Raw genomic sequence first — 20968 nt, 5'->3', positions numbered from 1 at the left:
TTCGAATTGCTATGCCTTCACCTGCATTTTTGGCTGCTAAGTTCCGTAGGGAACTTAATGGAGAGATAGCGGATCGGATAGCTGGAGCTACATCCAGAGATTTTTATACTTTGCTCCAGCAGTGCCGAGACATAGAGGATGCTTGTGTGAGAAACAAGAAAAGGAAGACTGGAGAGCCAGAGGCGAAAGGAGCTAGTGGCTCCACTACTTGGAGAGATAGGAAGTTTGAGGGAAAAGGCAAAGGAAAGCAGTTATCTGCCTGGCAGACGCCTAACCTGTTCAACATATGATTCTGGGGCTACGCACTCTTTCATTGTAACCTGATTGCCGTGGGGCTTAAGTTTCCCATATCTGTGCTTTCTCCACCTTTGCAGGTTATTACCGCTACCGGAGAGAGGTGTGATACTTCATCTATGCATCGTGATGTTGTGTTTCAATTGGATGGCCGAGAGTAATCGGTAGACCTGATTGGTTTACCTATGGCTAATTTGGAGATTATCCTTGGCATGGATTGGTTAATGAAAAATTGTGTGATGATTGATTGTTGTGACAAGAAAGTGGTGATGTCTCATTGTGATTCCACTACCAGTTCTTCTCTTTATCTATCAGTGTTGCAGGCTAGGAGGGCCTTGAGAGTATGGGCATATGGCTGTCATATTGGGAGGTTTGGTGAGTGGGACATTCCTTAGTTTCCGCCACAGCAGGAGATATAGTTCTCCATTGATTTCTTGCCTGGTGTGGGGCCTATTTCATTAGCTCCATACCGGATGTCTCCACCCGAGTTAGCGAAATTTAAAAAGCATATTGAGGATCTTTCTGCAAGGAACTTCATCCAACCTATTGTGTCCCCAAGGGGAGCAACGATTATATTTGTCAAAAAGAAAAATGGGAGCATGCAATTTTGCACCATTTACAGACATATAAACAAGGTGACAATCAAGAACAAGTATCCCCTCCTACGTATTGATGATCTTTTGGATCAACTCAGGGGTGTTTGCGTTTATTCAAAGATTGATCTTCGGCCTGGATACCATCAGATTCGGGTTAATCCGGAGGATATTTCTAAGACTGTGTTTCGTTCAAGATACAATCATTATGAGTATTTGGTGATCCCGTTTGGACTCACCAATGCACTGGAAGTATTCATGGATTACATGAACCGTATTTTCCAGCCGTACTTGGATTTTTTATGATTGTCTTCATTGACGACATATTGATTTACTCCAAGAACGAGGAGAAGCATGAGGAGCACTTGAGGATTGTATTGCAGATATTGAAGGAGAATAAACTTTATGCAAAGCCTTCGAAGTGTGAGTTTTGACTCACTTCAGTGAAATTTCTTGGGCATGTCATTACTGCAAGAGGAGTGGCAGTAGACCCAAATAAAGTAGAGGCAGTATTGGATTGGGAGAGACCCAAAACGGTTACGAAAGTGAGGAGTTTCTTGGATTTGGCAGGCTACTATATGAGGTTCATTGAGGGATTCTCCAAGATAGTATTGCCACTTACTCGCCTTACCTGAAAAGAGACTTCATTTGTATGGACTCACGAGTGTGAGGAATGCTTTCAGGAGTTGAAGGAGAGATTGATAACTGCACCAGAGTTGATCCTTCTTGATCCTGTGGAGCAGTTTGAGCTATATTATGAAGCTTCTAAGAAGGGGCTAGGTTATGTATTGATGCACACTTGCAGAGTTGTTGCTTATGCTTCGAGGCAGTTAAAGCCTTATGAGGAGAACTATTCGACTCATGATTTGGAGTTGGCTGCTATTGTTTTTGCCTTTAAAATTTGGAGGCATTACCGTTATGGAATGAAGTTTGCGGTGTTCAGCGATCATAAGAGTTTGAAGTACATGTTTGACCAGAAGAAGCTGAACATGAGACAAAGAAGATGGATAGAATTCCTTAAGGACTATGACTTTAAGTTGAAGCAGCACCCAGGCAAGGCCAATGTGGTAGCTGATGCTTTGAGTCAGAAATCCGTTAGTCTATCCAGCTTGATGATTAAAGATTTTGATGTGATTGAGAAATTTCGAGACTTGACAATGACCTCTTTGTTTGGGGGTGTACTTCTAGAGACAAAAACAGTGAGAGTTGAAAATAAGTTAATGGATAAGATCAAAGAGATGCAAGTGCAAAGGGAATGCCTTGATTATGTGAAGAACCAAGATGGTGTATCTCGGAACGATCAGGGATTGTTATTGTTTTAGAATAGGATTGTGGTACCAAGAGGTCCGTTGACGGAGGAGGTAATGTCAGAGGCTCATAAAGGTCAATTCACTATCCATCCTGGGGCTACAAAGATGTACTAGGATTTGAAGAGGAACTTCTGGTGGCCGGGTATGAAGAAAGATATAGCAGTTTATGTGTCCAAGTGTTTGATATGCCAAAAGGTGAAGATTGAGCACTAGAAACCATTTGGTAAGCTTCAACCTCTTCAGATTCCGCAATGGAAATGAGAGAGCATTTCCATGGACTTCGTGGTGGGATTGCCTAAGACTTAGGCTGGTTGTGACTTGTTGGTTGCTTAATATATTCTTTGAAAGGACGTTCCCTTAATTCAGTTCATCAAGAGAAAACACATTCATTCTCTTGACTTCAACCCAAGTGCGCAAGTGCACGCATCAAGTAATAAATGGGACTATTAATGCCCAGATTATCGTTTCCACGAGGATAGAACTCTAATATTATAAAGAATTAAAAATGATAAGAAAAGACAGTATTTGAACTGTTTGGTCGAACGTTCCCTACTATCTTGATAACGTTCATCAAGGATAGTAGGTTCAGTCTGACTTCAAACAACTCCTCGCGTCGTTATATATGAAATCCTTCTTGATGAGAGAAGGAACGACAATATTCATTGGAGATTTGATTTTGTTGTCACAAGATTTAATAAAGAAAATAACAATAGCATAACAATACTTAAAAGACAACAATATGGGTGGATAAAAACAGTTTTTAACACAAGGAACGGATCCACTGTTCCATTTTTAAATAGCTATATTCTCAACTCAAGACTTAACCCTTCTGAATTTGTTCAGGTCTTTTCACTTCCAACTCTGATTCCTCAACTCATGAACTTTAATAACTCACAAGTTTCCATATTCCTATGGCTCCCTTGACTCCAACAGTTACTAAGTTCAGAACCTTAAGTGAACGAGGTGGTTCCTTATTCCTAAGGCAACCAGTAGTGTTGTTTTCACAACACTACCTTCCTCCTCTGATTAAGCTGCCTAAAATTCCTTCCTTATGGAAGTTCCTTTCTCAGTATTAGTTCAATTTCCATTGATACGCAATGAATATAGCACAATTAATCACAGAAATACAAAAGCTTCAGTGCAAAGTTTTGAAAATAGTTCTTTAAGAACTTCGCAGCTTTTCCGTTCCATAAATAACTTAGCCCATGGCTATAACAATAAACATAATTATTCCAAACTGAAGTCTCATAGACCCGAGATTCAGTTCAGAGATAACAAGTGGAAGAAAAGAGAAATAACAACTTATATTGATAAGAAACAAGTTAGGTTACAACAAAATAAAATGGAGAATGATGGTGATTGCTCGTGAAAAGTCTCAAGTGGTGATACATAATAGAGAAAGAGTGTTGTCACTTAACTACTGCTAGAACTGTTGCACTTCCCATACTTTGCTTTCCTTTTGGCCAATGGGAGCTCTCTATTCTCTGTTGTACATGTTTCTTCCTGCTTGATTGTTGTACCTCTTATGCTTTATGGAAGCTTCTTTTCAACGTTTCCTGCAAAGTGTACAGAGAGATTGAGTTAGTGGAGCAGGTGTATTTAATGTTCCCATTTCAAATTCCCCTTTTTTCTATATTTCTCAAATGATTACATCATCATCCATTCCCCACTGTGTTTTTGTCATAAAGATATAAACATGTATTTTTAGTGCAAAAGTTGCTCATCAGATGAGGGAATAGATGGTATTTTGCCATCAAAATGGGCTTAGATGGGAACAAATCTTTGTCTCATCATGACTCTATTTGGGTCATTGTGGACAGATTAACTAAGTCTGTCCATTTTCTTCCAGTGAAGGTGAGCTTCTCTACAGAGCTATTGGCTAAGCTTTATGTTCGCGAGATTGTGAGGCTTCACGATGTGCCCGGGAATATCATAGTGATAGGGACCCGAAGTTCACATCTCGGTTCTGGAAGGCGCTGCAGGGAGCTTTTGGTACTCAGTTGAGATTGAGTACAACCTATCACCCTCAAACTGATGGACAAACTGAGTGGACCATCCAGACATTGGAGCACATGTTGAGGGCTTGCACTTTGGAGCAAGGCTCAGCATGGGATCGGTATCTACCATTGGTTGAGTTTTCGTACAATAACAATTTTTATGCTAGTCTAGGCATAGCACCCTATGAGGCATTGTATGGTAGGAGGTGTAAGACTCCTACCTGTCGGTCTGAGGTTGGAGATTGAGAGTTATTTGGCTTGGGAGCGGGAGGACGAACTTCTCCGGTATTACCCCAAGTTTAGGAGACAGGTATGTCTCTAATTTTGCGGACAAAATTCTTAAAAGGTGTGGTGAATTTAAGAACTCGCATCATGATATGCATTCAGCATATAAGGAAATCTAAGCCAAAAAGAGAAAGAATGTTGATTAAATCTTAAGCAAAATGGGCAATAATCACTATTGATCTGTCAAAATATTAATCAGAGATTGCATACTGATTTTATGTTGATTTCGTAGGAAAAACAGACAAACTGGAGCTAAAAAGGAAATTGCTAAATTGAAGGCCCACGCTGAGATCGTGGGTGTGACCCTCACAGCGTGAAGGAAGCTTTTCAGCCAGAGGCATCCACGCTACTAGCGTGGGATTCACGCTAGTAGCGCCAGAGATCAAAAACAGGCAGAAGCTACCACGCTACTAGCGTGGCATTGATGCTAGTAGCACCAGACTCTCAATCAGTCCACACTTGCAGTGTGGAAGCCACACTAGTTGCGTGGAGCTCCAGGATCATGAAGAAAAACTTCCACGCTCACAGCGTGGGAATCACGCTAGTGGCGTGGGAGGTGCGTCAATCAACATTAAATCTGTTTTAAATCAGAGACAGATCACATTGAGATTACGACAAGGATTCAATTAAGATTCTACACCAGGTCAAAGACTCTATAAATAGAGATTCAGACCTCAAGAGAACAGAACTCTTGCACAGAGAGGAAGACGGAGGCAGAACGCAGAGCAAGCTTCTTCTCTGATTTTCTGGTTTTATTATTTTATTTTATGAATTCTTTTCAATTCTTTGAATTGTCAGACATAAATATGTCTGGCTAGTTTTTCTAATATTGTGGTAAGGGTCACAACCCTTGATGTGAACCCATTGTATTTTGGTTAAGTTTTTAGTTAATTATTTCAATTGAATTTATTTTACTCTGTTCTTCATCTATAATTCTTTTAGAATTGGCCACTTTATTAGGATTGCGAGGGTTAGAATTTTCAATAGGAATATTGGGATTCTAATTCCTGACAAGGGGTAAAATAACAATTCATGTATGCACTAGGGATAGGCTACATGAACTGCAAACGGGAAAAATTCACTGGGTTAATGGATTAACTTGAAAAAGGATTTCTAAGAGATTAGGATTATAATAGGGTTAATAAAGTTAAGATCACTAAGGGATTAGGGCTTAACTAATTAATTATTAGATGGTGAATTGTTTGATCAATTGGGTAATTAAATATAAACATTAATCAATATTACAAGGTGGGGATCGGAAAGGTGTTGGAGTCCTTTACTGCAATATCTTTTTATATATTTTTCTCAATCTCAACCTTTTACTTTAAGTTTTCAAACTTCTTTTTGAATTGTTCACGAAATACTGAATAGTTCACAATTGTAACAACACAATTATTTCAAAAACCTCTTTTTGTTAATCCAATAAGAAAAGAATAGTTAAATTAAATTTGGTGCTTCAATCCTCGTGGGACGATATTCTTACTCACTTTTTATTACTTGGTACGATCGGTGCACTTGCCGATTTTACGCAACACATCGCTAAATAATTAATAAAATAAAATTATCAATGCTGGAGCATGGATTTGATAAAGATTATGCATAATTATAGGAAGATAATTATTTAGAAAGTTGAATAATGCTCAAAGTCATTTTCCGAACGAAAAATGCAGATATCGGTTTTGCTTCACGGTATAAATGCGTACCGATGAAGTATTCTGAAAAATTATAATAAAAATATGATGATTCCTAGACAAATGTCTAGGTTCTGAATATTAAGTTTGGTAGCGAAATAATTAGCAGAGCTATCAGAACTAATACCGATGGATTAATTAAGTGCATTTATAAATAGGAACGCACATAAACCTAGGTCAGAATTCTCCACACTCCTACGTGACATTCGGCAGCTACCATTGTGTCTCCACCTTTCCACCACCTTTCCTCTTCAAGAAAATCTCCAAGTGATCACCTTTCTTCTAGCTTTCTTCACCAAAACACCATTGATAAGTGTGAACAAGATTGGTGTGGGAGAAAAACCAGTTCTTGATCGTGTGAGTTTCTGTTTGCTTTGAGTTAGTGGGCTGACTTCTTGGTGTGGGGGAGAGGGAGTCATTTTCCTTGCATTTGATGCTTCAAGAAGCTATTTTGTGGAGGAAAAGACCAAGCTTCTGAACCAAATTCGTGGCCTTGTAGTAGCAGAACTGTAGAGTGGTGTAGAGAGCTTCAAGACACTCCCTTTGTTCTGTTTTGAGCCTTTGAGTATGCACTACTACCTTTGTTCACGAGTTTTTATGTTAAATATTAAGTCTTGGCATATTCGATGAGGAGATTAATCAACCAACATGAACACTAGCTTAAATGTGTCTAAAAATGCATGATTGAACGTCTGGAAGTGTTAAAAATGGAACTTTGGAAGGATATTTTCGCGAAAATGCAAAACTGCATTCTGTCGTGTGATATCCGGATATGGATATCCGAATATTGACCATGTGATATCCGGATGTGCCCTAGAGGTATATCCTGATATTTTGGGAAAAATCATGTTTTGAGCTATTTTGCCCAAACAGAAGCGTGGGTTAGGTTTCTGGACCCTTAATTGGTTAGTATAAACCTCTGTAATGATGTAACTAAGTCTAAACCAATAATATTGAAGGCTTATGGCTTTGAGAGAAGCCTATGGTCATTAAATGAAAAGGAAACGTTGTTCTAATGCAATGAACTTCTAGACTATGAATATTGATGATATTTCTGGTATAAACAGACTATGATTGTGCGGTTTGGTGATCCGTGAACTTGTGTGGACTTCTAGTTGGTATTACTAGCTTGACTGGTAAGCTTTCGTGTCCTCAATTTTACCTATTGATGGTTCCACCGTACCTCATGAAGGGGTGGTTTATACGCATGATGTGTTTCCTAAAATTATGTGAAGAATATTTGATATGTTGTTGAGCTTTTTTATGAGTGCAAATGCCATATGTTATGTATGTGGGGTGTTCCACCCTTGACGGTAATCCCTAAGTATGTGAGGCACGTACAAGATGGTAACTCCGTGGGTGAGGTACAAGAGAGGAGCTTGTATTGTGGGTTGCAGACGTGCGTAATTCCTACTTTTTATTCTCTGGCTAGTAGGATGCATACACACATGACATAGACATATGTTGCATTGCATGGATATCTGCCATTATACTGTTATTATCTTTTTAGAACTTATATTGCACATGTAACTGAGCTTGGGGTAGAGAGATCCTTGAGGACCCCTTGTCTTACTGAGATTTCTTGTTAGAGATCTCACTCCGTGTGAGACACATTTTCAGGTACAGGTACCTTTGAGGTTGAGACCTCTGGTAGCAGGAGGCCGGAGTTGAGCTGGTATTATGCATGCTACTTTATTGCCATATTTAGATATGATCATGCCTTGTTATTACTATATGGCTTTTGTACTTAAGACAATATTGACTATGTTGTTTTATTTGGTGAGCATGTGGGTTGTCCATGCCACATTGGTATAAGCTATGTTTATTTCAGACCTGAGTTGTAATATTGTATCAGGATATGGTCTAGTCTACGTGTTGTAGTTCCATGACTCGATACTTATTTATGCTATAAGGTTATTCAATATAGTTATTTATTGCAATTTACATACAGATAGCTTTTCAAAAAGAATCACTGAGTAATATGATAATGAATCATAACTGGAAATTTTAGCTTCCGCATTTATTGAGCTGCGCATTTTACCATTCATATGTTTAATACACCGGGTGCACACAGGGTGTTACAATTATCGACATCCAATGCTGGCTGTGCCTAGGTAGGTCCGAGCTAAGCTTCTGTCGGGTTGGTCTGACCCGACATGGATACTGATTCCGAAATGGCCTCCCTAACATGGACGATATTGTCTTTCGGCTGGGTCCGTTGAGCGGCTGCTCTGTCTGGTGGTTGAGATGGGGTGGCTGTAACAGCGATTGCTACTAGTGGTTGTTGGCGATGTTCCATGTGTTCACCATGATGGGGCGAGAGTAGAAGTTTATCTTTTACCACAGACGGCGCCTATGTTCGATCGTAGGTGGATCGAGATGTGCAATCAAAGGATTGGTTGGTTTCTGTATGATCTGTATGACCTCTCTCAAGTATTTATGTAAGAGATACCTTAGAGACTAGCGAATTACTATACACAATGAACTAGCAGCGTAGCCAAGATGTGGGGTGTATATATGCACAATGATAACTAATAAGGCAGAGAGAGTAAGTGTCATACCTATTGATTTTATCTTTTATTTATAGAGTTTACCTGTAGGTAGTGAAATTTTGAATCTTTAATATATCTTTGGGGTCCAATGATTTGATCCGCTGAAGATATACTATGATATATTTTGGAAATCTTTCCTTGTTTTCTCTATTAGCTGTTTGCCTTTATTAGGCCTTTTAGGATATAAACGTTATAGAATATTGGGCCTTCAAAAATTACTTACCCTAAGTACTGCATCAAATTTGGAGATTCTACTGCAGGGTACATGTTTGTAGAAATATCAAATACATAGAAAGAAGGCAAGTGTATTTATTGTTTCTAATCTCTTTAAATTGTCTAACTGGTTAGCACGTACACTTATTATTACTACCATTGGAGGCAAATAATTGTACTAAAATAGTGGCTTAATTGGTAACACATGTTGAGTGGGTGAGAAATAATTTGAGTTTAATTCTTATTAAATATATCTTTGAGGAGGAACATTAAACTTTAATTATGATTAAGCCCGAAATTAGTCGCATAACGAGCACTAGCGCCATCTCAAAGAGGTAATATCGTGTTTCTTAAATGGCTAGTAGAAATATGTGAAAAGAAAAATAATTAATTAAAAGATACAACAAATTAAATATGTGAAAAGAATAATGGTAGAAACTTGGGAATCTAATCTCGAGAGAGAACAAAACGAAATTGAATAGAATAGTGGAATCTTACGTCAGTGAAAATGAGGTCACGAAGAAATTGGGGATTTACGACCAGAGACAAAATATTTTTATTAATCTCATGTTAAAAGAGATAAGTTATCTCATGTTATATAGATAAATTTGAGGGTTCTATCAAATGAAAAATAAAAAAGAAAAGAAAAGAAAAAGATGACACAGTTATAAAGGATGTGTAAAAAAAAAATTTATCACATTACAATGTAATGTAAGAATAGTTTTTCTTTACAGATAACCGACCGACATCTTTTTTGCTGGGTCCCGCATAAGTCCACTTCGTAGCAGCTATGAAATCCCTCTCACCTGTTTGCTTGCCGAGATAGATTAGGGAAAAAGAAAGGAAAAGTGTATGGTTATTTTCTCCGAGAGAGAAATTAAAAGAGAAATAAAATGATAATGGACTATGGCCATTGCAATATAAAGCTGTAACCAAGAAAAAAAAAAGTATTCACCAAGGTAACTTTACTGCTATTATATGTGATAAATTGTTGAAGTAATTAATTAGACCTATCTCATATTTACCATTGTAGTCAAATTTTCTTTAATAATATAATGATATTTAAAGTTAAAATAATATAAAATAAATTTTATATTAGAATATTATTTTATGTTAAAAAAACACTCCTGAACTTTCCCATGACACAAAGAAATGGGGAAAAAAATAGTTTTTAAGCTTTAGCATAATTACTTAATCATGATAATGGAAAATAATTATCGACAATCCTTTTAATCAGTGTTATTAAACCCCCCTCGGGCATCGACTCGGTTGGGGTACTGGGTCATCGGGTCACTGGTCGGACCGGTTGACCCGGATATATATAGATATATAAAAATATATATAATTATGAACATATAAATTCAATTATATTCTTTATATCTAAAATGAATTAAACAAGATTCATTAAATAAGAATAAAAAACATGAAGCATAAATAAATAAAAATGCATGCTATTACTATGTTAATTTAAATTGGAACTCAAAATCGTCCTAAACATACCTCTCAATGACATTGAATTCATATTTTTCAAATTCAACTACATTAAAAATGACATATGTCACAATCTCTTAATTTATTATTCCACAAATTGCTTCAGTATTGGAAGCTGAAATTTGAGGTCATTGTAGAAAAGTATAATAGCAAATAAGATTACAAAAAAAAAAATTAAAATGAGTTCTACATTTTTTTTGACAAAAACAATTTTGGTTTTTTTTTTAAAAAAAAAATGGATGACCCGACCGGGTCACCGGGTTTGGCCGGTTTTTTCCTGGTTTTGACCGAGTCGATGCATGACCGGTCCAATGCTTGACTAGAACCGGTCTGATGACCGAGTCACCGGATTCTGGGTCGACCCGACTCGGTCGGGTCGGGTCGGGTTGGGTTTTACAACACTGCTTTTAATATATCCACCCGGATTGTAAATTATTAATCTCACTTAATTTTAATGACTCGTCTAATTGATATATTATTAATGTTTGATACAAGCTGAATTAATAACTAATCATGAATATATGCCCAAAAAAACACACACATTCTTTTATATGTACCATACGTGACAGGAGCGAAAACAAAAGTGAAGTCAAATTAAATAATAAAAAAAGAGTATGAAGTACATAAAGTAACGTGTGAATAGCAGTGATATTATGTTATATTCCATTTCTAGTTTTGTTTTAACCTTGCACTGCCGCATTCCTGGTCAGTTTTTTTGAAGAAAATGAAATCAATTTTGATGACATGGTGGATAATTACACTGCCAAGTTTTATGAAACAGCGTGTGATTCGATAGAAATGTTGGCTGTGCGTATAACATGACTGAATTTCGGAGAGAGACGGTTAATTATGGGCTAAATGAGTAACGATCTTAAATAAATTTAGACACCACAGCGAAATTCAAAATCTCAAGATATGAGTCTTCCATTTATATAATGCTTACTTAGTCAATTTTTAATTAATGCGGGACTTCACTTACTCACACTTGAATTCCTTAACATATATAACCGGAAATGGAGCCAGATTTTTGCGGAACATGATTCCCTTTTACGAGAACTTGTAATCACCAGTGAGGATTTTCCATTCAAGGAACTGAAGTATCTAAGCATCTTTTTGCTAGTAGTAAAATTGTGCTTGTAAGCAGTGCCAAATTTATGTTCAACCTTGCAAATTCCACAATCTATATATATATATATATATATATATATATATATATATATATATATATATATATATATATATGTACGTAGCTGCATAATTTTGTTTTCAATTTTTATCTGACTAAACGGTATTTATTTGGGTTATGTTTTATCTGATCATATCAGAGTCTGGACAACAAGTGATGTGCATGCTTCCAAGTTCAAACCCCACTAGTGTCAGCTTTGTGGAAGTTTTGGGCATAAAGCTAGGCAACTAAGGCTGGAAGGCAGGTACATATTGGTTATTGTCTTTTTCTGTTATGCACCTTTCTGACTTTCTTGTACATGTATTGTGGCCATCGGGTCAAAAAACCCTTTCTGACTTTATGATTCTGCCACCACATGTTCACGTATCTTTTCCTTGTATTTTCGTGGAGTTTCTGACTCGGCTCAGAACTAAAACAAAACAAAATGCAAAGAAAGCAAACATGTGGGGTTCTAACGTCTAAGATTGGAGTGCCTACAATCCAATCAATTCTCTTGGAAGTTTAAATTATCAAGCGAGTACATTAACAGATTTATATTAATATCTTTAATATATTCTCTCCTAACAGGTTTTACACTTAAAGTGTGAATATAATGCATAAATTTATTCTTTTATTTATTTTAAGTTGAGCTGATTTTGGACTTTTTTAATTTTATTAATACATGAGTGGTAATTAAGGTTTGAACTCACGATTACGTCGAAAATTTTTATAAGAGGGGGTGCGTAAAAAACAAATTCACACTAATTTAGATGGGATAACACGATTGCGGGTTGATACGTAGTCAGATTTAAATAACTCCCAAGTTTTCTTCATAAATAAGAAATAATAAAGATAGAGGAGAGGCAAACCTATGTTACACTATCTTTCTTTTAAGTATAAACTTAGTCAAAGATAAATGTTTGATGAAATTGAGAAAGCGATCCCCTCTCTAGCTCCACCAATATTTGTCGTAATTTGAAGCACATAAGTAATAAGGGGTTTGCATTTATCATTTAATATGACACAACAAAGTTTCCTACACACACAACATTTTGTGGGGCCCACACTTTTTGAAATAAAAAAAAATTACGGCGCAAAACGAATCTCTATAACATTACACAATTACTTTTTCTACAACATAACTCTTATAAAACTCTTATATTAATACGTGTGCCATGAAGAATATGGTATAACAAACAAACAAACTAGTTTCCCTTTCTTTCCGCGTCCTTTGTTTATCTGTGCTCTGTGCAAGTGTTGCCATGCAACCGAAGGACATGTTCGGATCAGCAACCATCAGAAGAGGAAGTAGCTCCACCCCCAAGCCCTATGTACAGCTAGCTATGTGCATAGCCATGGCATTGCTCGGGTTTGTCTTCGCCACTTTCACCCTCCAAACTTATTTCAAGCTATTGAAACAGTACTACACACCCCTCCAATGGGCAGTGCTCTGCTCCATCCCTCTCAGGGGCATTCAAAATACCCTTGTTGCATTCTGGTCTCAACCTCTCCAATTAGGCCTCGTGCAAACTCTTCTTGCTGTTCCTGTTGCTGTTTTCACGGTTCTTTTGGGTACCCTTGTTGAGATCCGTGAAGCTTCTCTCAGCTTCATTCTAAGGAAACCAAGGCCTGAGAACCACCCCACTAGGAGGCACAGTGGGTTTTCCAATTTGCTTCGTTTGCTTTTGTGTTTTTGGATATTCATCATTGCTTATGAGAGGCTTGGTGGTTTTGGAGCTATGTCACTTCTAGTGTTGAGCTTTTTGTTCACCTCAGACAATATTGTTTCTGCTTTATCTTATTCCAGGAGCAGTAGCTTCAGGCGTAGTGCAATAAGTGTTTCTATCACGAGGGGGATATTGAAGAGGTTGAAAACTATTGTGGCCGTTGGGCTGATTGTTGGGTTTTTGACTGGGTTGATTTTCTTCTCTTATAAGATTGGAGTTGAAGGGAAAGAGGCAGTGATTTCTCTTAAATTGTATGTTGAAGAGAGCAATTATGCAGAGAGAATTGGTGTGAAGAAGTGGTTGGCCGAGAATGATGTTGCTGGAATGGTGGATAGTTACACCATCAAATTATATGAGTCAGTGTCTGATTTGGCTGCACGGTATAATATGACTGCTGTCAAGCATCATGTGATCACTCGTGAGGATTTAGTTGAGAAGGCCAAAGGATTTGCCATAAAAGGAATTGAATCTCAATGTTTTTTTGCTAGTAATAGAACTGTGCTTGGAAGCAGTGCCAAATTTATTGCAAATTCTATAATCTTTGGAGCTGCTGAGGTTTTCAATTTTGTCTCTCAGTCAATGGTATTTCTTTGGGTTTTGTATTATCTCATCACATCAGAGTCCGGTGGAGTAATAGAACAAGTGTTGTGCATGCTTCCAATTTCAAACTCTACTAGGGTCAGATGTATTCAAGTTTTGGATAAAGCTATTTCAGGATCCCTTTTGGCCACAGCTGAGATTGCACTTTTTCAGGGTTGTCTTACTTGGCTTCTATTCAGATTGTTCAAAATACATTTCTTGTACATGTCAACTGTACTTGCCTTCATCAGTACCCTGCTGCCAATATTTCCATCTTGGCTTGCAACAATCCTAGCAGCTATGCAACTAGTGCTTGAAGGCAGATACGTCGTTGCCGTTGTCTTGTTTGTGATTCACCTTTTCCTCATAGATTATGGGGCATCAAAAATTCTGGAAGATGTGCCTGGGAATAGAGCATATCTTACTGGGCTGAGCATCATTGGGGGAGTGACATTGTTCTCATCTGCTCTAGAGGTAAATTTTTACCCTCTTGTCTCTCACTCTTAAAGATTGTAGAAGCAAGCCTCACACTTGATGCATCATGTTTTAGCTGAATCTCAAGGTTTCAACCCATATATAACAATTAACAAATTTGTAATTAATTTTAGGCACTTTATGTCAACTCCTTTATTCTTGTTTCAAAATTGGAAACTGGTTTAGCTGCATAACTTTATGAGATCTCATGACATTGACAGATTGAATGAAGGATTATGTTGTTTCGCAGGGTGCTATTATGGGCCCATTGATATTTGCAGTTATGATTGCTCTGAAGGATTTGTATGCTGAATTTGTTTTGGGAAGAAACCAAGGATAAGGTGTTACAGGGGAAACTGGAAATGTTCGGGGAAGGGTTTAAAGAGTGTATATTAATTAGACAGAAAAAAGAGACTTGGATGAGATCACTCTCCTTGATTCTAAGATACAGCCAAGTGCCGTATATATATAACGTGTTGGGAAAAGGATATATAAAGTTTATGCTAGAAATAAAAAAGAGATTTGAGATCACTCCTCCTTGATTCCAATATAAAATCATGTAAAATTTTAGGAAAATATAACTCTCATCTTACGAAGAGAAAAATTCTTTCATATTCTCAAAAATCATAGATGAGATCATTTTATATTTATTTTTTCTCCTCTATTCTTTTTTCTCTCTTTTCTGAGTTGAGTACATGAAAGAATTTATCTCTCATACAACATGAGAGTAATATTCTCCAAAATTTTAACATAAAATGAAATAGATTCTCCGTGCATAATTTTAAAAGATCACCAAGGCCATCTCTCTTTTAATAAATAAATAAATATATATATATATATATATATATATATATATATATAGGAGAATGTTATATTTATAAATTTTTTGTTTACAAACTGCACTATGTCTGACTGGTCATACTTAGTGTAATTTGTAAAAAAAATTTGTAAACATATCATTCTCTCTCTCTCTCTATATATATATATATATATATAAAAATATATAGAGAGAGAGGTCGTAGGATCCTTTGATACCAGTGTCAAATTTCAAATTTGACACCTCATCTAAAAGTCGTTAGATCAAAAAAGATCAATGATATCACATGCTTACAAATCAGAGTCGTTGATCTTTTTTGATCTAACGGCTCTCAGATGTGACACTGTTATCAAAGGATCTTGCCTCATATATATATATATATATATATATATATATATATATATATATATATTAAAAGTTGCAAATCTAAATACCTTAAACAAGAGAACTCAAAAACATATTTCATTGTTCCTAATTCTATTTTTTTGGTGCAAATCCTAATTCTATTTAATTTTCTCCTTTTTTTTGTTTTCTCTTTTCTTGGCTTTTAAAATATTTTTTATTGAAAAAAGTTATATTTACAACTTTTTTTCTTTACAACCACTTTTATAATTATTGGATCAAAATCAAATTAATGACTTTCATTTAATGTCATTTCGTAACCGTTGATTTGATTTTAATCCAATCATAAAAGTGGTTGTGAGATATTCTAAGAGAAAAGAGGTTGTAAATATAATCTCCATCTTTTTTATTTCAATTTTTAAGCATTTCAACAAAAATAAGGGGAAAAAAAAAACTAAAACTAAGCTGACATTAGACTAAGTGAGAATTAAATCAATAACTACAAAAGAATTACCTCGACTCAACCGAAATACCTCAATCATTTTCTAAATCAATTTTTTTGTCATGAACTTAAAGTCCACAAGTGTCCCTCTCTAGCATTAATCCTGATTGGCACTGCTGGCTTTGGTACTGGTTTGTATGTGGACAGTATTAACCATTATGGTGTTCATCATGCTCTACACAAATGCATTGGGAATTTGTGATCACTATAATGTATCTGGCATATTTCAAAGTTTGTGTTGCTATATGTCGGAGACATAAAAAAGATCAAATGGACAGAATATTTTGAAAAAAAAATTCATTATATAGTCGGTTATTCAACTTTTTCCCCAGCCATATTGAACGTCTAAGGTTTTGACATCTTTAACACTTGAAGAAAATAGGTTTGCATATTGTTGGCCAATTTCTTTTATTTTCTAGGTTGTAACTTAGATCTGGAACTACAACAAGAACTGGCCAAGGACTCGCTAAGTCTAAAAGTTACAAGATATTATTTTTGAAGTGAATTAAAAACTCCATTTAAATCAAATATACTATTTTTTCCCACTGAAAATACAAATAAAAATTGTCTCTCTTTAACCCATATGAACAACACAAACAGCACAAATCTACAAGTCAAGTAAACCACCTTGAATGAAACAAATTAAGTCACAAGCAGCAGGTCCAAAGAAGATAAATTAAAATAAACAAAAAAAAAAGTACAGAACCAGTTCAAAGTTCAAAGCAAAAAGATGGTGGTTAGGACTTACTGCACGGTGGCTCAAGCTACAAGGCATGAGGACTTGTGGGTTGCTCGCGGTGGCAGTTCCTACGGCACGGTGGCTCTGTCAAATTTAAACTTCTCCATCGGAGACCAACAACATTCTTTTCGTTAGCAATAAAAAAACAGCACATGAGAGTTAGTGAGTGAACTAATAAATAAGTGGCAAAAGTTAAAGACATAAATAAATAAACAGAAGATGAACGTGTATCAATTTTATTAACTATATAAAATAGCCTTTTATTGTTTTTTTCTCCTTAAGACAGCTCATGGAAACTTCACATTGCCTTTGTTATTCATAAAGCTGTTTCTGAATAAATTACTAACATAATTTGACTTATCACATGTTTCGTATTATAGTCTATGTTTTAATAATATAATAATGTGTTTGATTAAATTATAGTATATGAAGTTTTATATTAAAAAATAGTCCCCAACTTTCCCTTAAAAGAATTGGAAAAAAAAAAAAATGCTCTAGCAGAATTTACTTAATCATGATTATGAAGAATATTAATGCACGACCATTTTTTTATGTAGCAATAAGGTTTGTTCCTTCACCGAACGAGTCGAATTTGAGTAACAATCTCTTTATTAAATCCAAGCCAGGTTTGTCGTTTTAATACTGAAAGATAACGAAGATAACCATGGAGTAACAAACACACCAAAGCAAGATGCAAGGACTACGTACATTGATAAGTTAAGACTAGTTCAAGCACTTTAGTTGCACTTTTGTTGGGGTTTCTTGGAGAAAATCTACAACCAAATAAAAGAGGCTCAACTAAGAGATTAGGTAATTTTTTCCCATATGACAGGACTGAAATGCTAATCACTATCTTTGCAGCAGCAGGTTGGTCTAACGTTCTACATTTGAATAGAGCAAGTGTATCAGCACTCTGTGACATGGTGGCACATGTCCGCTATCCTAATTTTTTCATGGTTATCTACTTATCTATTCTACTGTTCTATTAATAGCTATAACAATTCAAGTAAGATGTGTCAATACTCAAATTGGTTGAGTTATTGGTTTATCATTTGTTTGAATTAAGCTATAGCAGGAATGGCTGCTTCTTTGATACTAATGTTATTTCTTACAGGTGGCTATATATTATTAGGGGTGTTAAAAAAACCAAATGATCCAAACCAATCTATAAACTGAACCGAACCAGTTCCAAAAACTGGTTTTTATAAAACGGTTTAAAAAACTAATCCAGTTTTTTAATTTTAGTTTAAGATCGGTTATCCATTTCCACAACAGTTTGGATATCTAACATAATCAAACCATATCCATTTTTTTAATAATTTTTTATTTTTACTTTTTAACCCTATCTTCAATATTCATAATCTCTTATTTTTTAGCCTATGAACCCTAACTCCCAAATTCCCAATTTTAATGAATTTGCAGTAACTCTTGAATGGAAAAAGGAGCAGAGATTATGCTTTTTTATTTGGAATAGGAAAGAAAAATCTGAATCTGATGCTGGAAAAGTAAAAATTTACTTGCTTTACTTCGCAGTAACGTGGTGATTGATTTTAAAATCGCTTTTGGTTTTGAATCGTTACAATCAAAACCGATTTTTCGTTTTGAATTTAAAAAGAAGTAAACATTCCTATCTCCTCCCATTACATTTTACCGTTTTCCTCTTTGAATCGTTACAATTAAAATCGGTTTTGATTGATTTTAAATCAAAACCGGTTTTTAACCATAAATCGGTTTTGGAACCGGTTTCAAGTTGATTTGGATAAATAAAAACTGATTTTAAAAAAAAATTGGTTCGGTTTTAAAATCAAACCGTTTAAAATCGGTTCGGTTCAATTTTTGTCAAAACCGATTATGAACCGCTTTATACACACCCCTATATATTATGTCCCCGTAGGTACAATATTTTTTAGTGCAAAAGCTTATTGAATAAGTGTTATCCAAAAAAATAAAAAAAAGGCTTATTGAATAATGAGTAGCAATAATCCTAATCAAAATGGGACATAACTTGAATGTAAGTCTCATATTCATTTGCATTGTGCAAGATTTCCGACAATAAATGACCGAAAGTGGCATGTTTTTTTTTTTTTTTTTTTTTTGATAACATAAGTGGCATGTTTTTGTTGCAGCACATATATACCAAAGTTCATACGGTTATTTGTCGTTCATGTACTATGGGTTCAGGCTTCTTCTATTCATACCTTTAACAATCTTTTATTTAGCAATTAAAAAAATTAAAAATACATCTTCGAGTTAGTGAATTAACCAATAAATGAGCTTAAAAAATTATAGACCTAAATAAATAAACAGAAGGTGTGTGTATTTATTAACTACATTGAACGGACCTTTCAATTGCTTCACTTATGACAAATCATGGAACCGGTAACATCGCTATATTTTAATTAGGGAAAAGTTCAAATACTCCGTTGTTATTTTTCTCACTTACAACCCCTTATTATTATTTTTTTTTATCACTTATTCCATGTGGTTTTTTCCATTGTGTTAACTGTGTTAGAAAGTTAATTAATCCTTCACATAAAAATACTTCAGCTATCTCAATGTGTCACGTTGAAAATCAACAATCACACAAATCGCAAACGAGAAGAGAAATAGAATAGATATAATGATTTATCCTGGTTCACCCAATTTAGGCCACGTCCAACTTGTCTGTATTATTCACCTTACCGTCACTCGTTACAAATCACTCGATTTACAAGGAGAATATAAATAAAATTAGAAAAACTCTAACAACAGCTATTTATTGGCCTAAACCCAAACTACTAAGAAAAAAGCCCTTATCAGCATGCAAAATATGAACCATACCCAATATATCCATCTTATTCCCCAAGCTTTGCATCTTCACTAGTTTGCTTAATAACGTACTGCCATAATATGTGTGCAAAAGCAAATATAGAACACCATGCATGCTATAGTTAGCATTGATTTCATCCCTATAAGAAGAATAACAATCGCACATTTGTACCTGAAAGTGTAAACTTTTGATGCAGCGCCCAATTCGCCAAAACAATGGGACCATGATCCTTTGAAACTCTACCATGTTAATTGCTTCCAAAATTTATTCCAGTTCACCGAGGAACACTACCTCCTTTCTAACTATTTGTTATTGGCCAATATTTTAATTAACAAACTCCTTATGACAATGCTCGCCGCCAATTTGGACTCCTTCACTATAAACTACGTAACATATATAGTGGGACAAATCCTGCTGGAAGTTGACCCCATATATTTTGGCTTGTGCAAGGGGATCAAAACTCTCCACAAGTAATATCTAAAAAAAAAAAAAAACTCTCCACAAGAAGATTTTGTGTTCCTCTTTCAAGGGCAAAGCAAACCCGCTGATTATGCTTCCAAAGTGGTTTTTATTAAAAATAAAACTTACATAAAGGAGAGATTCTATTGTATCCTAAAAAACCCTTGCAAAGTTTGAGGAGCGCAAGACAGCCAAGGAAAAGTGGGTAGAGCAGAAAATTTTGTTAACCAAGTAAATACAATTATCAGGGAAATAATAGGTAAAGAAAATTGCTGGTAAAGTTGATAAAAAGTTGTTTGGCAGGACGAAATATTACCGGATAAATTAAGTCTTCAAAATCTATGTTTGGTAGAAAGTAAAATATTGATAGGATAATTTGTGTAAATTACCAAAGTGGACATTGTAAATATTGAAACTGTAAACAAGGGTACTCATCCTCATTGACATTGAACAGTAAACAAGAGTCATTTTGGACAATATTTTGGCGCTCGTTTTTTTCATTACTGATAAACCACGAATTACCACCGACAATGTGAGTATTAACAACAGTGCAATAAGTTCAGTTTTTCACATGATTCACGTTGCCTGGGTATATCATTTTGTTGGCATATTTTTTTAGACTCTTCTACCAAACGTTGACATTCTCAAATCCCTATCTAATTTGCCTAGATATTTCTTGCAAAGACCGTTACCAAACGGCCCGCTATAATATTTTTGTAATAAGGGTAAATAGAAATATTAATTAACTTTCTAACACTATTATAGATGAACTTGGATGGAAAAAAGTATAGGGAATAAATGATAAAAAAATATAAAAGAGTAAGTAATTCAAAAGGAAATTATATTGGGAAATGAACTTTTCCCTTTTAATTATTCACAAATATGAAGTGTTACCCAATTTTTTTTAATTATTCACAAATACTTTAATT

General features: G+C 35.3%; 1 protein-coding gene across 1 annotated transcript; it reads left to right on the top strand.

Moving 5' to 3' along the window:
• Positions 1-12946: 12946 nt before the first annotated feature.
• LOC133314308 (uncharacterized) lies at positions 12947-14711 on the top strand. The gene is made up of 2 exons (XM_061515773.1): positions 12947-14371; positions 14622-14711. Exons 1-2 carry the CDS (start codon positions 12947-12949, stop codon positions 14709-14711), a joined length of 1515 nt encoding a protein of 504 aa, XP_061371757.1.
• The last annotated feature ends 6257 nt before the right edge of the window (positions 14712-20968 follow it).

This window comes from Gastrolobium bilobum, unplaced genomic scaffold, assembly GCF_033153095.1.
Source record: "Gastrolobium bilobum isolate Gb01-03AN ecotype WA unplaced genomic scaffold, APGP_CSIRO_Gbil_v1 utg6635, whole genome shotgun sequence".
In the NCBI taxonomy this organism is placed as follows: Eukaryota; Viridiplantae; Streptophyta; class Magnoliopsida; order Fabales; family Fabaceae; genus Gastrolobium; species Gastrolobium bilobum.
This window is presented reverse-complemented; position numbering and strand designations above follow the sequence as displayed.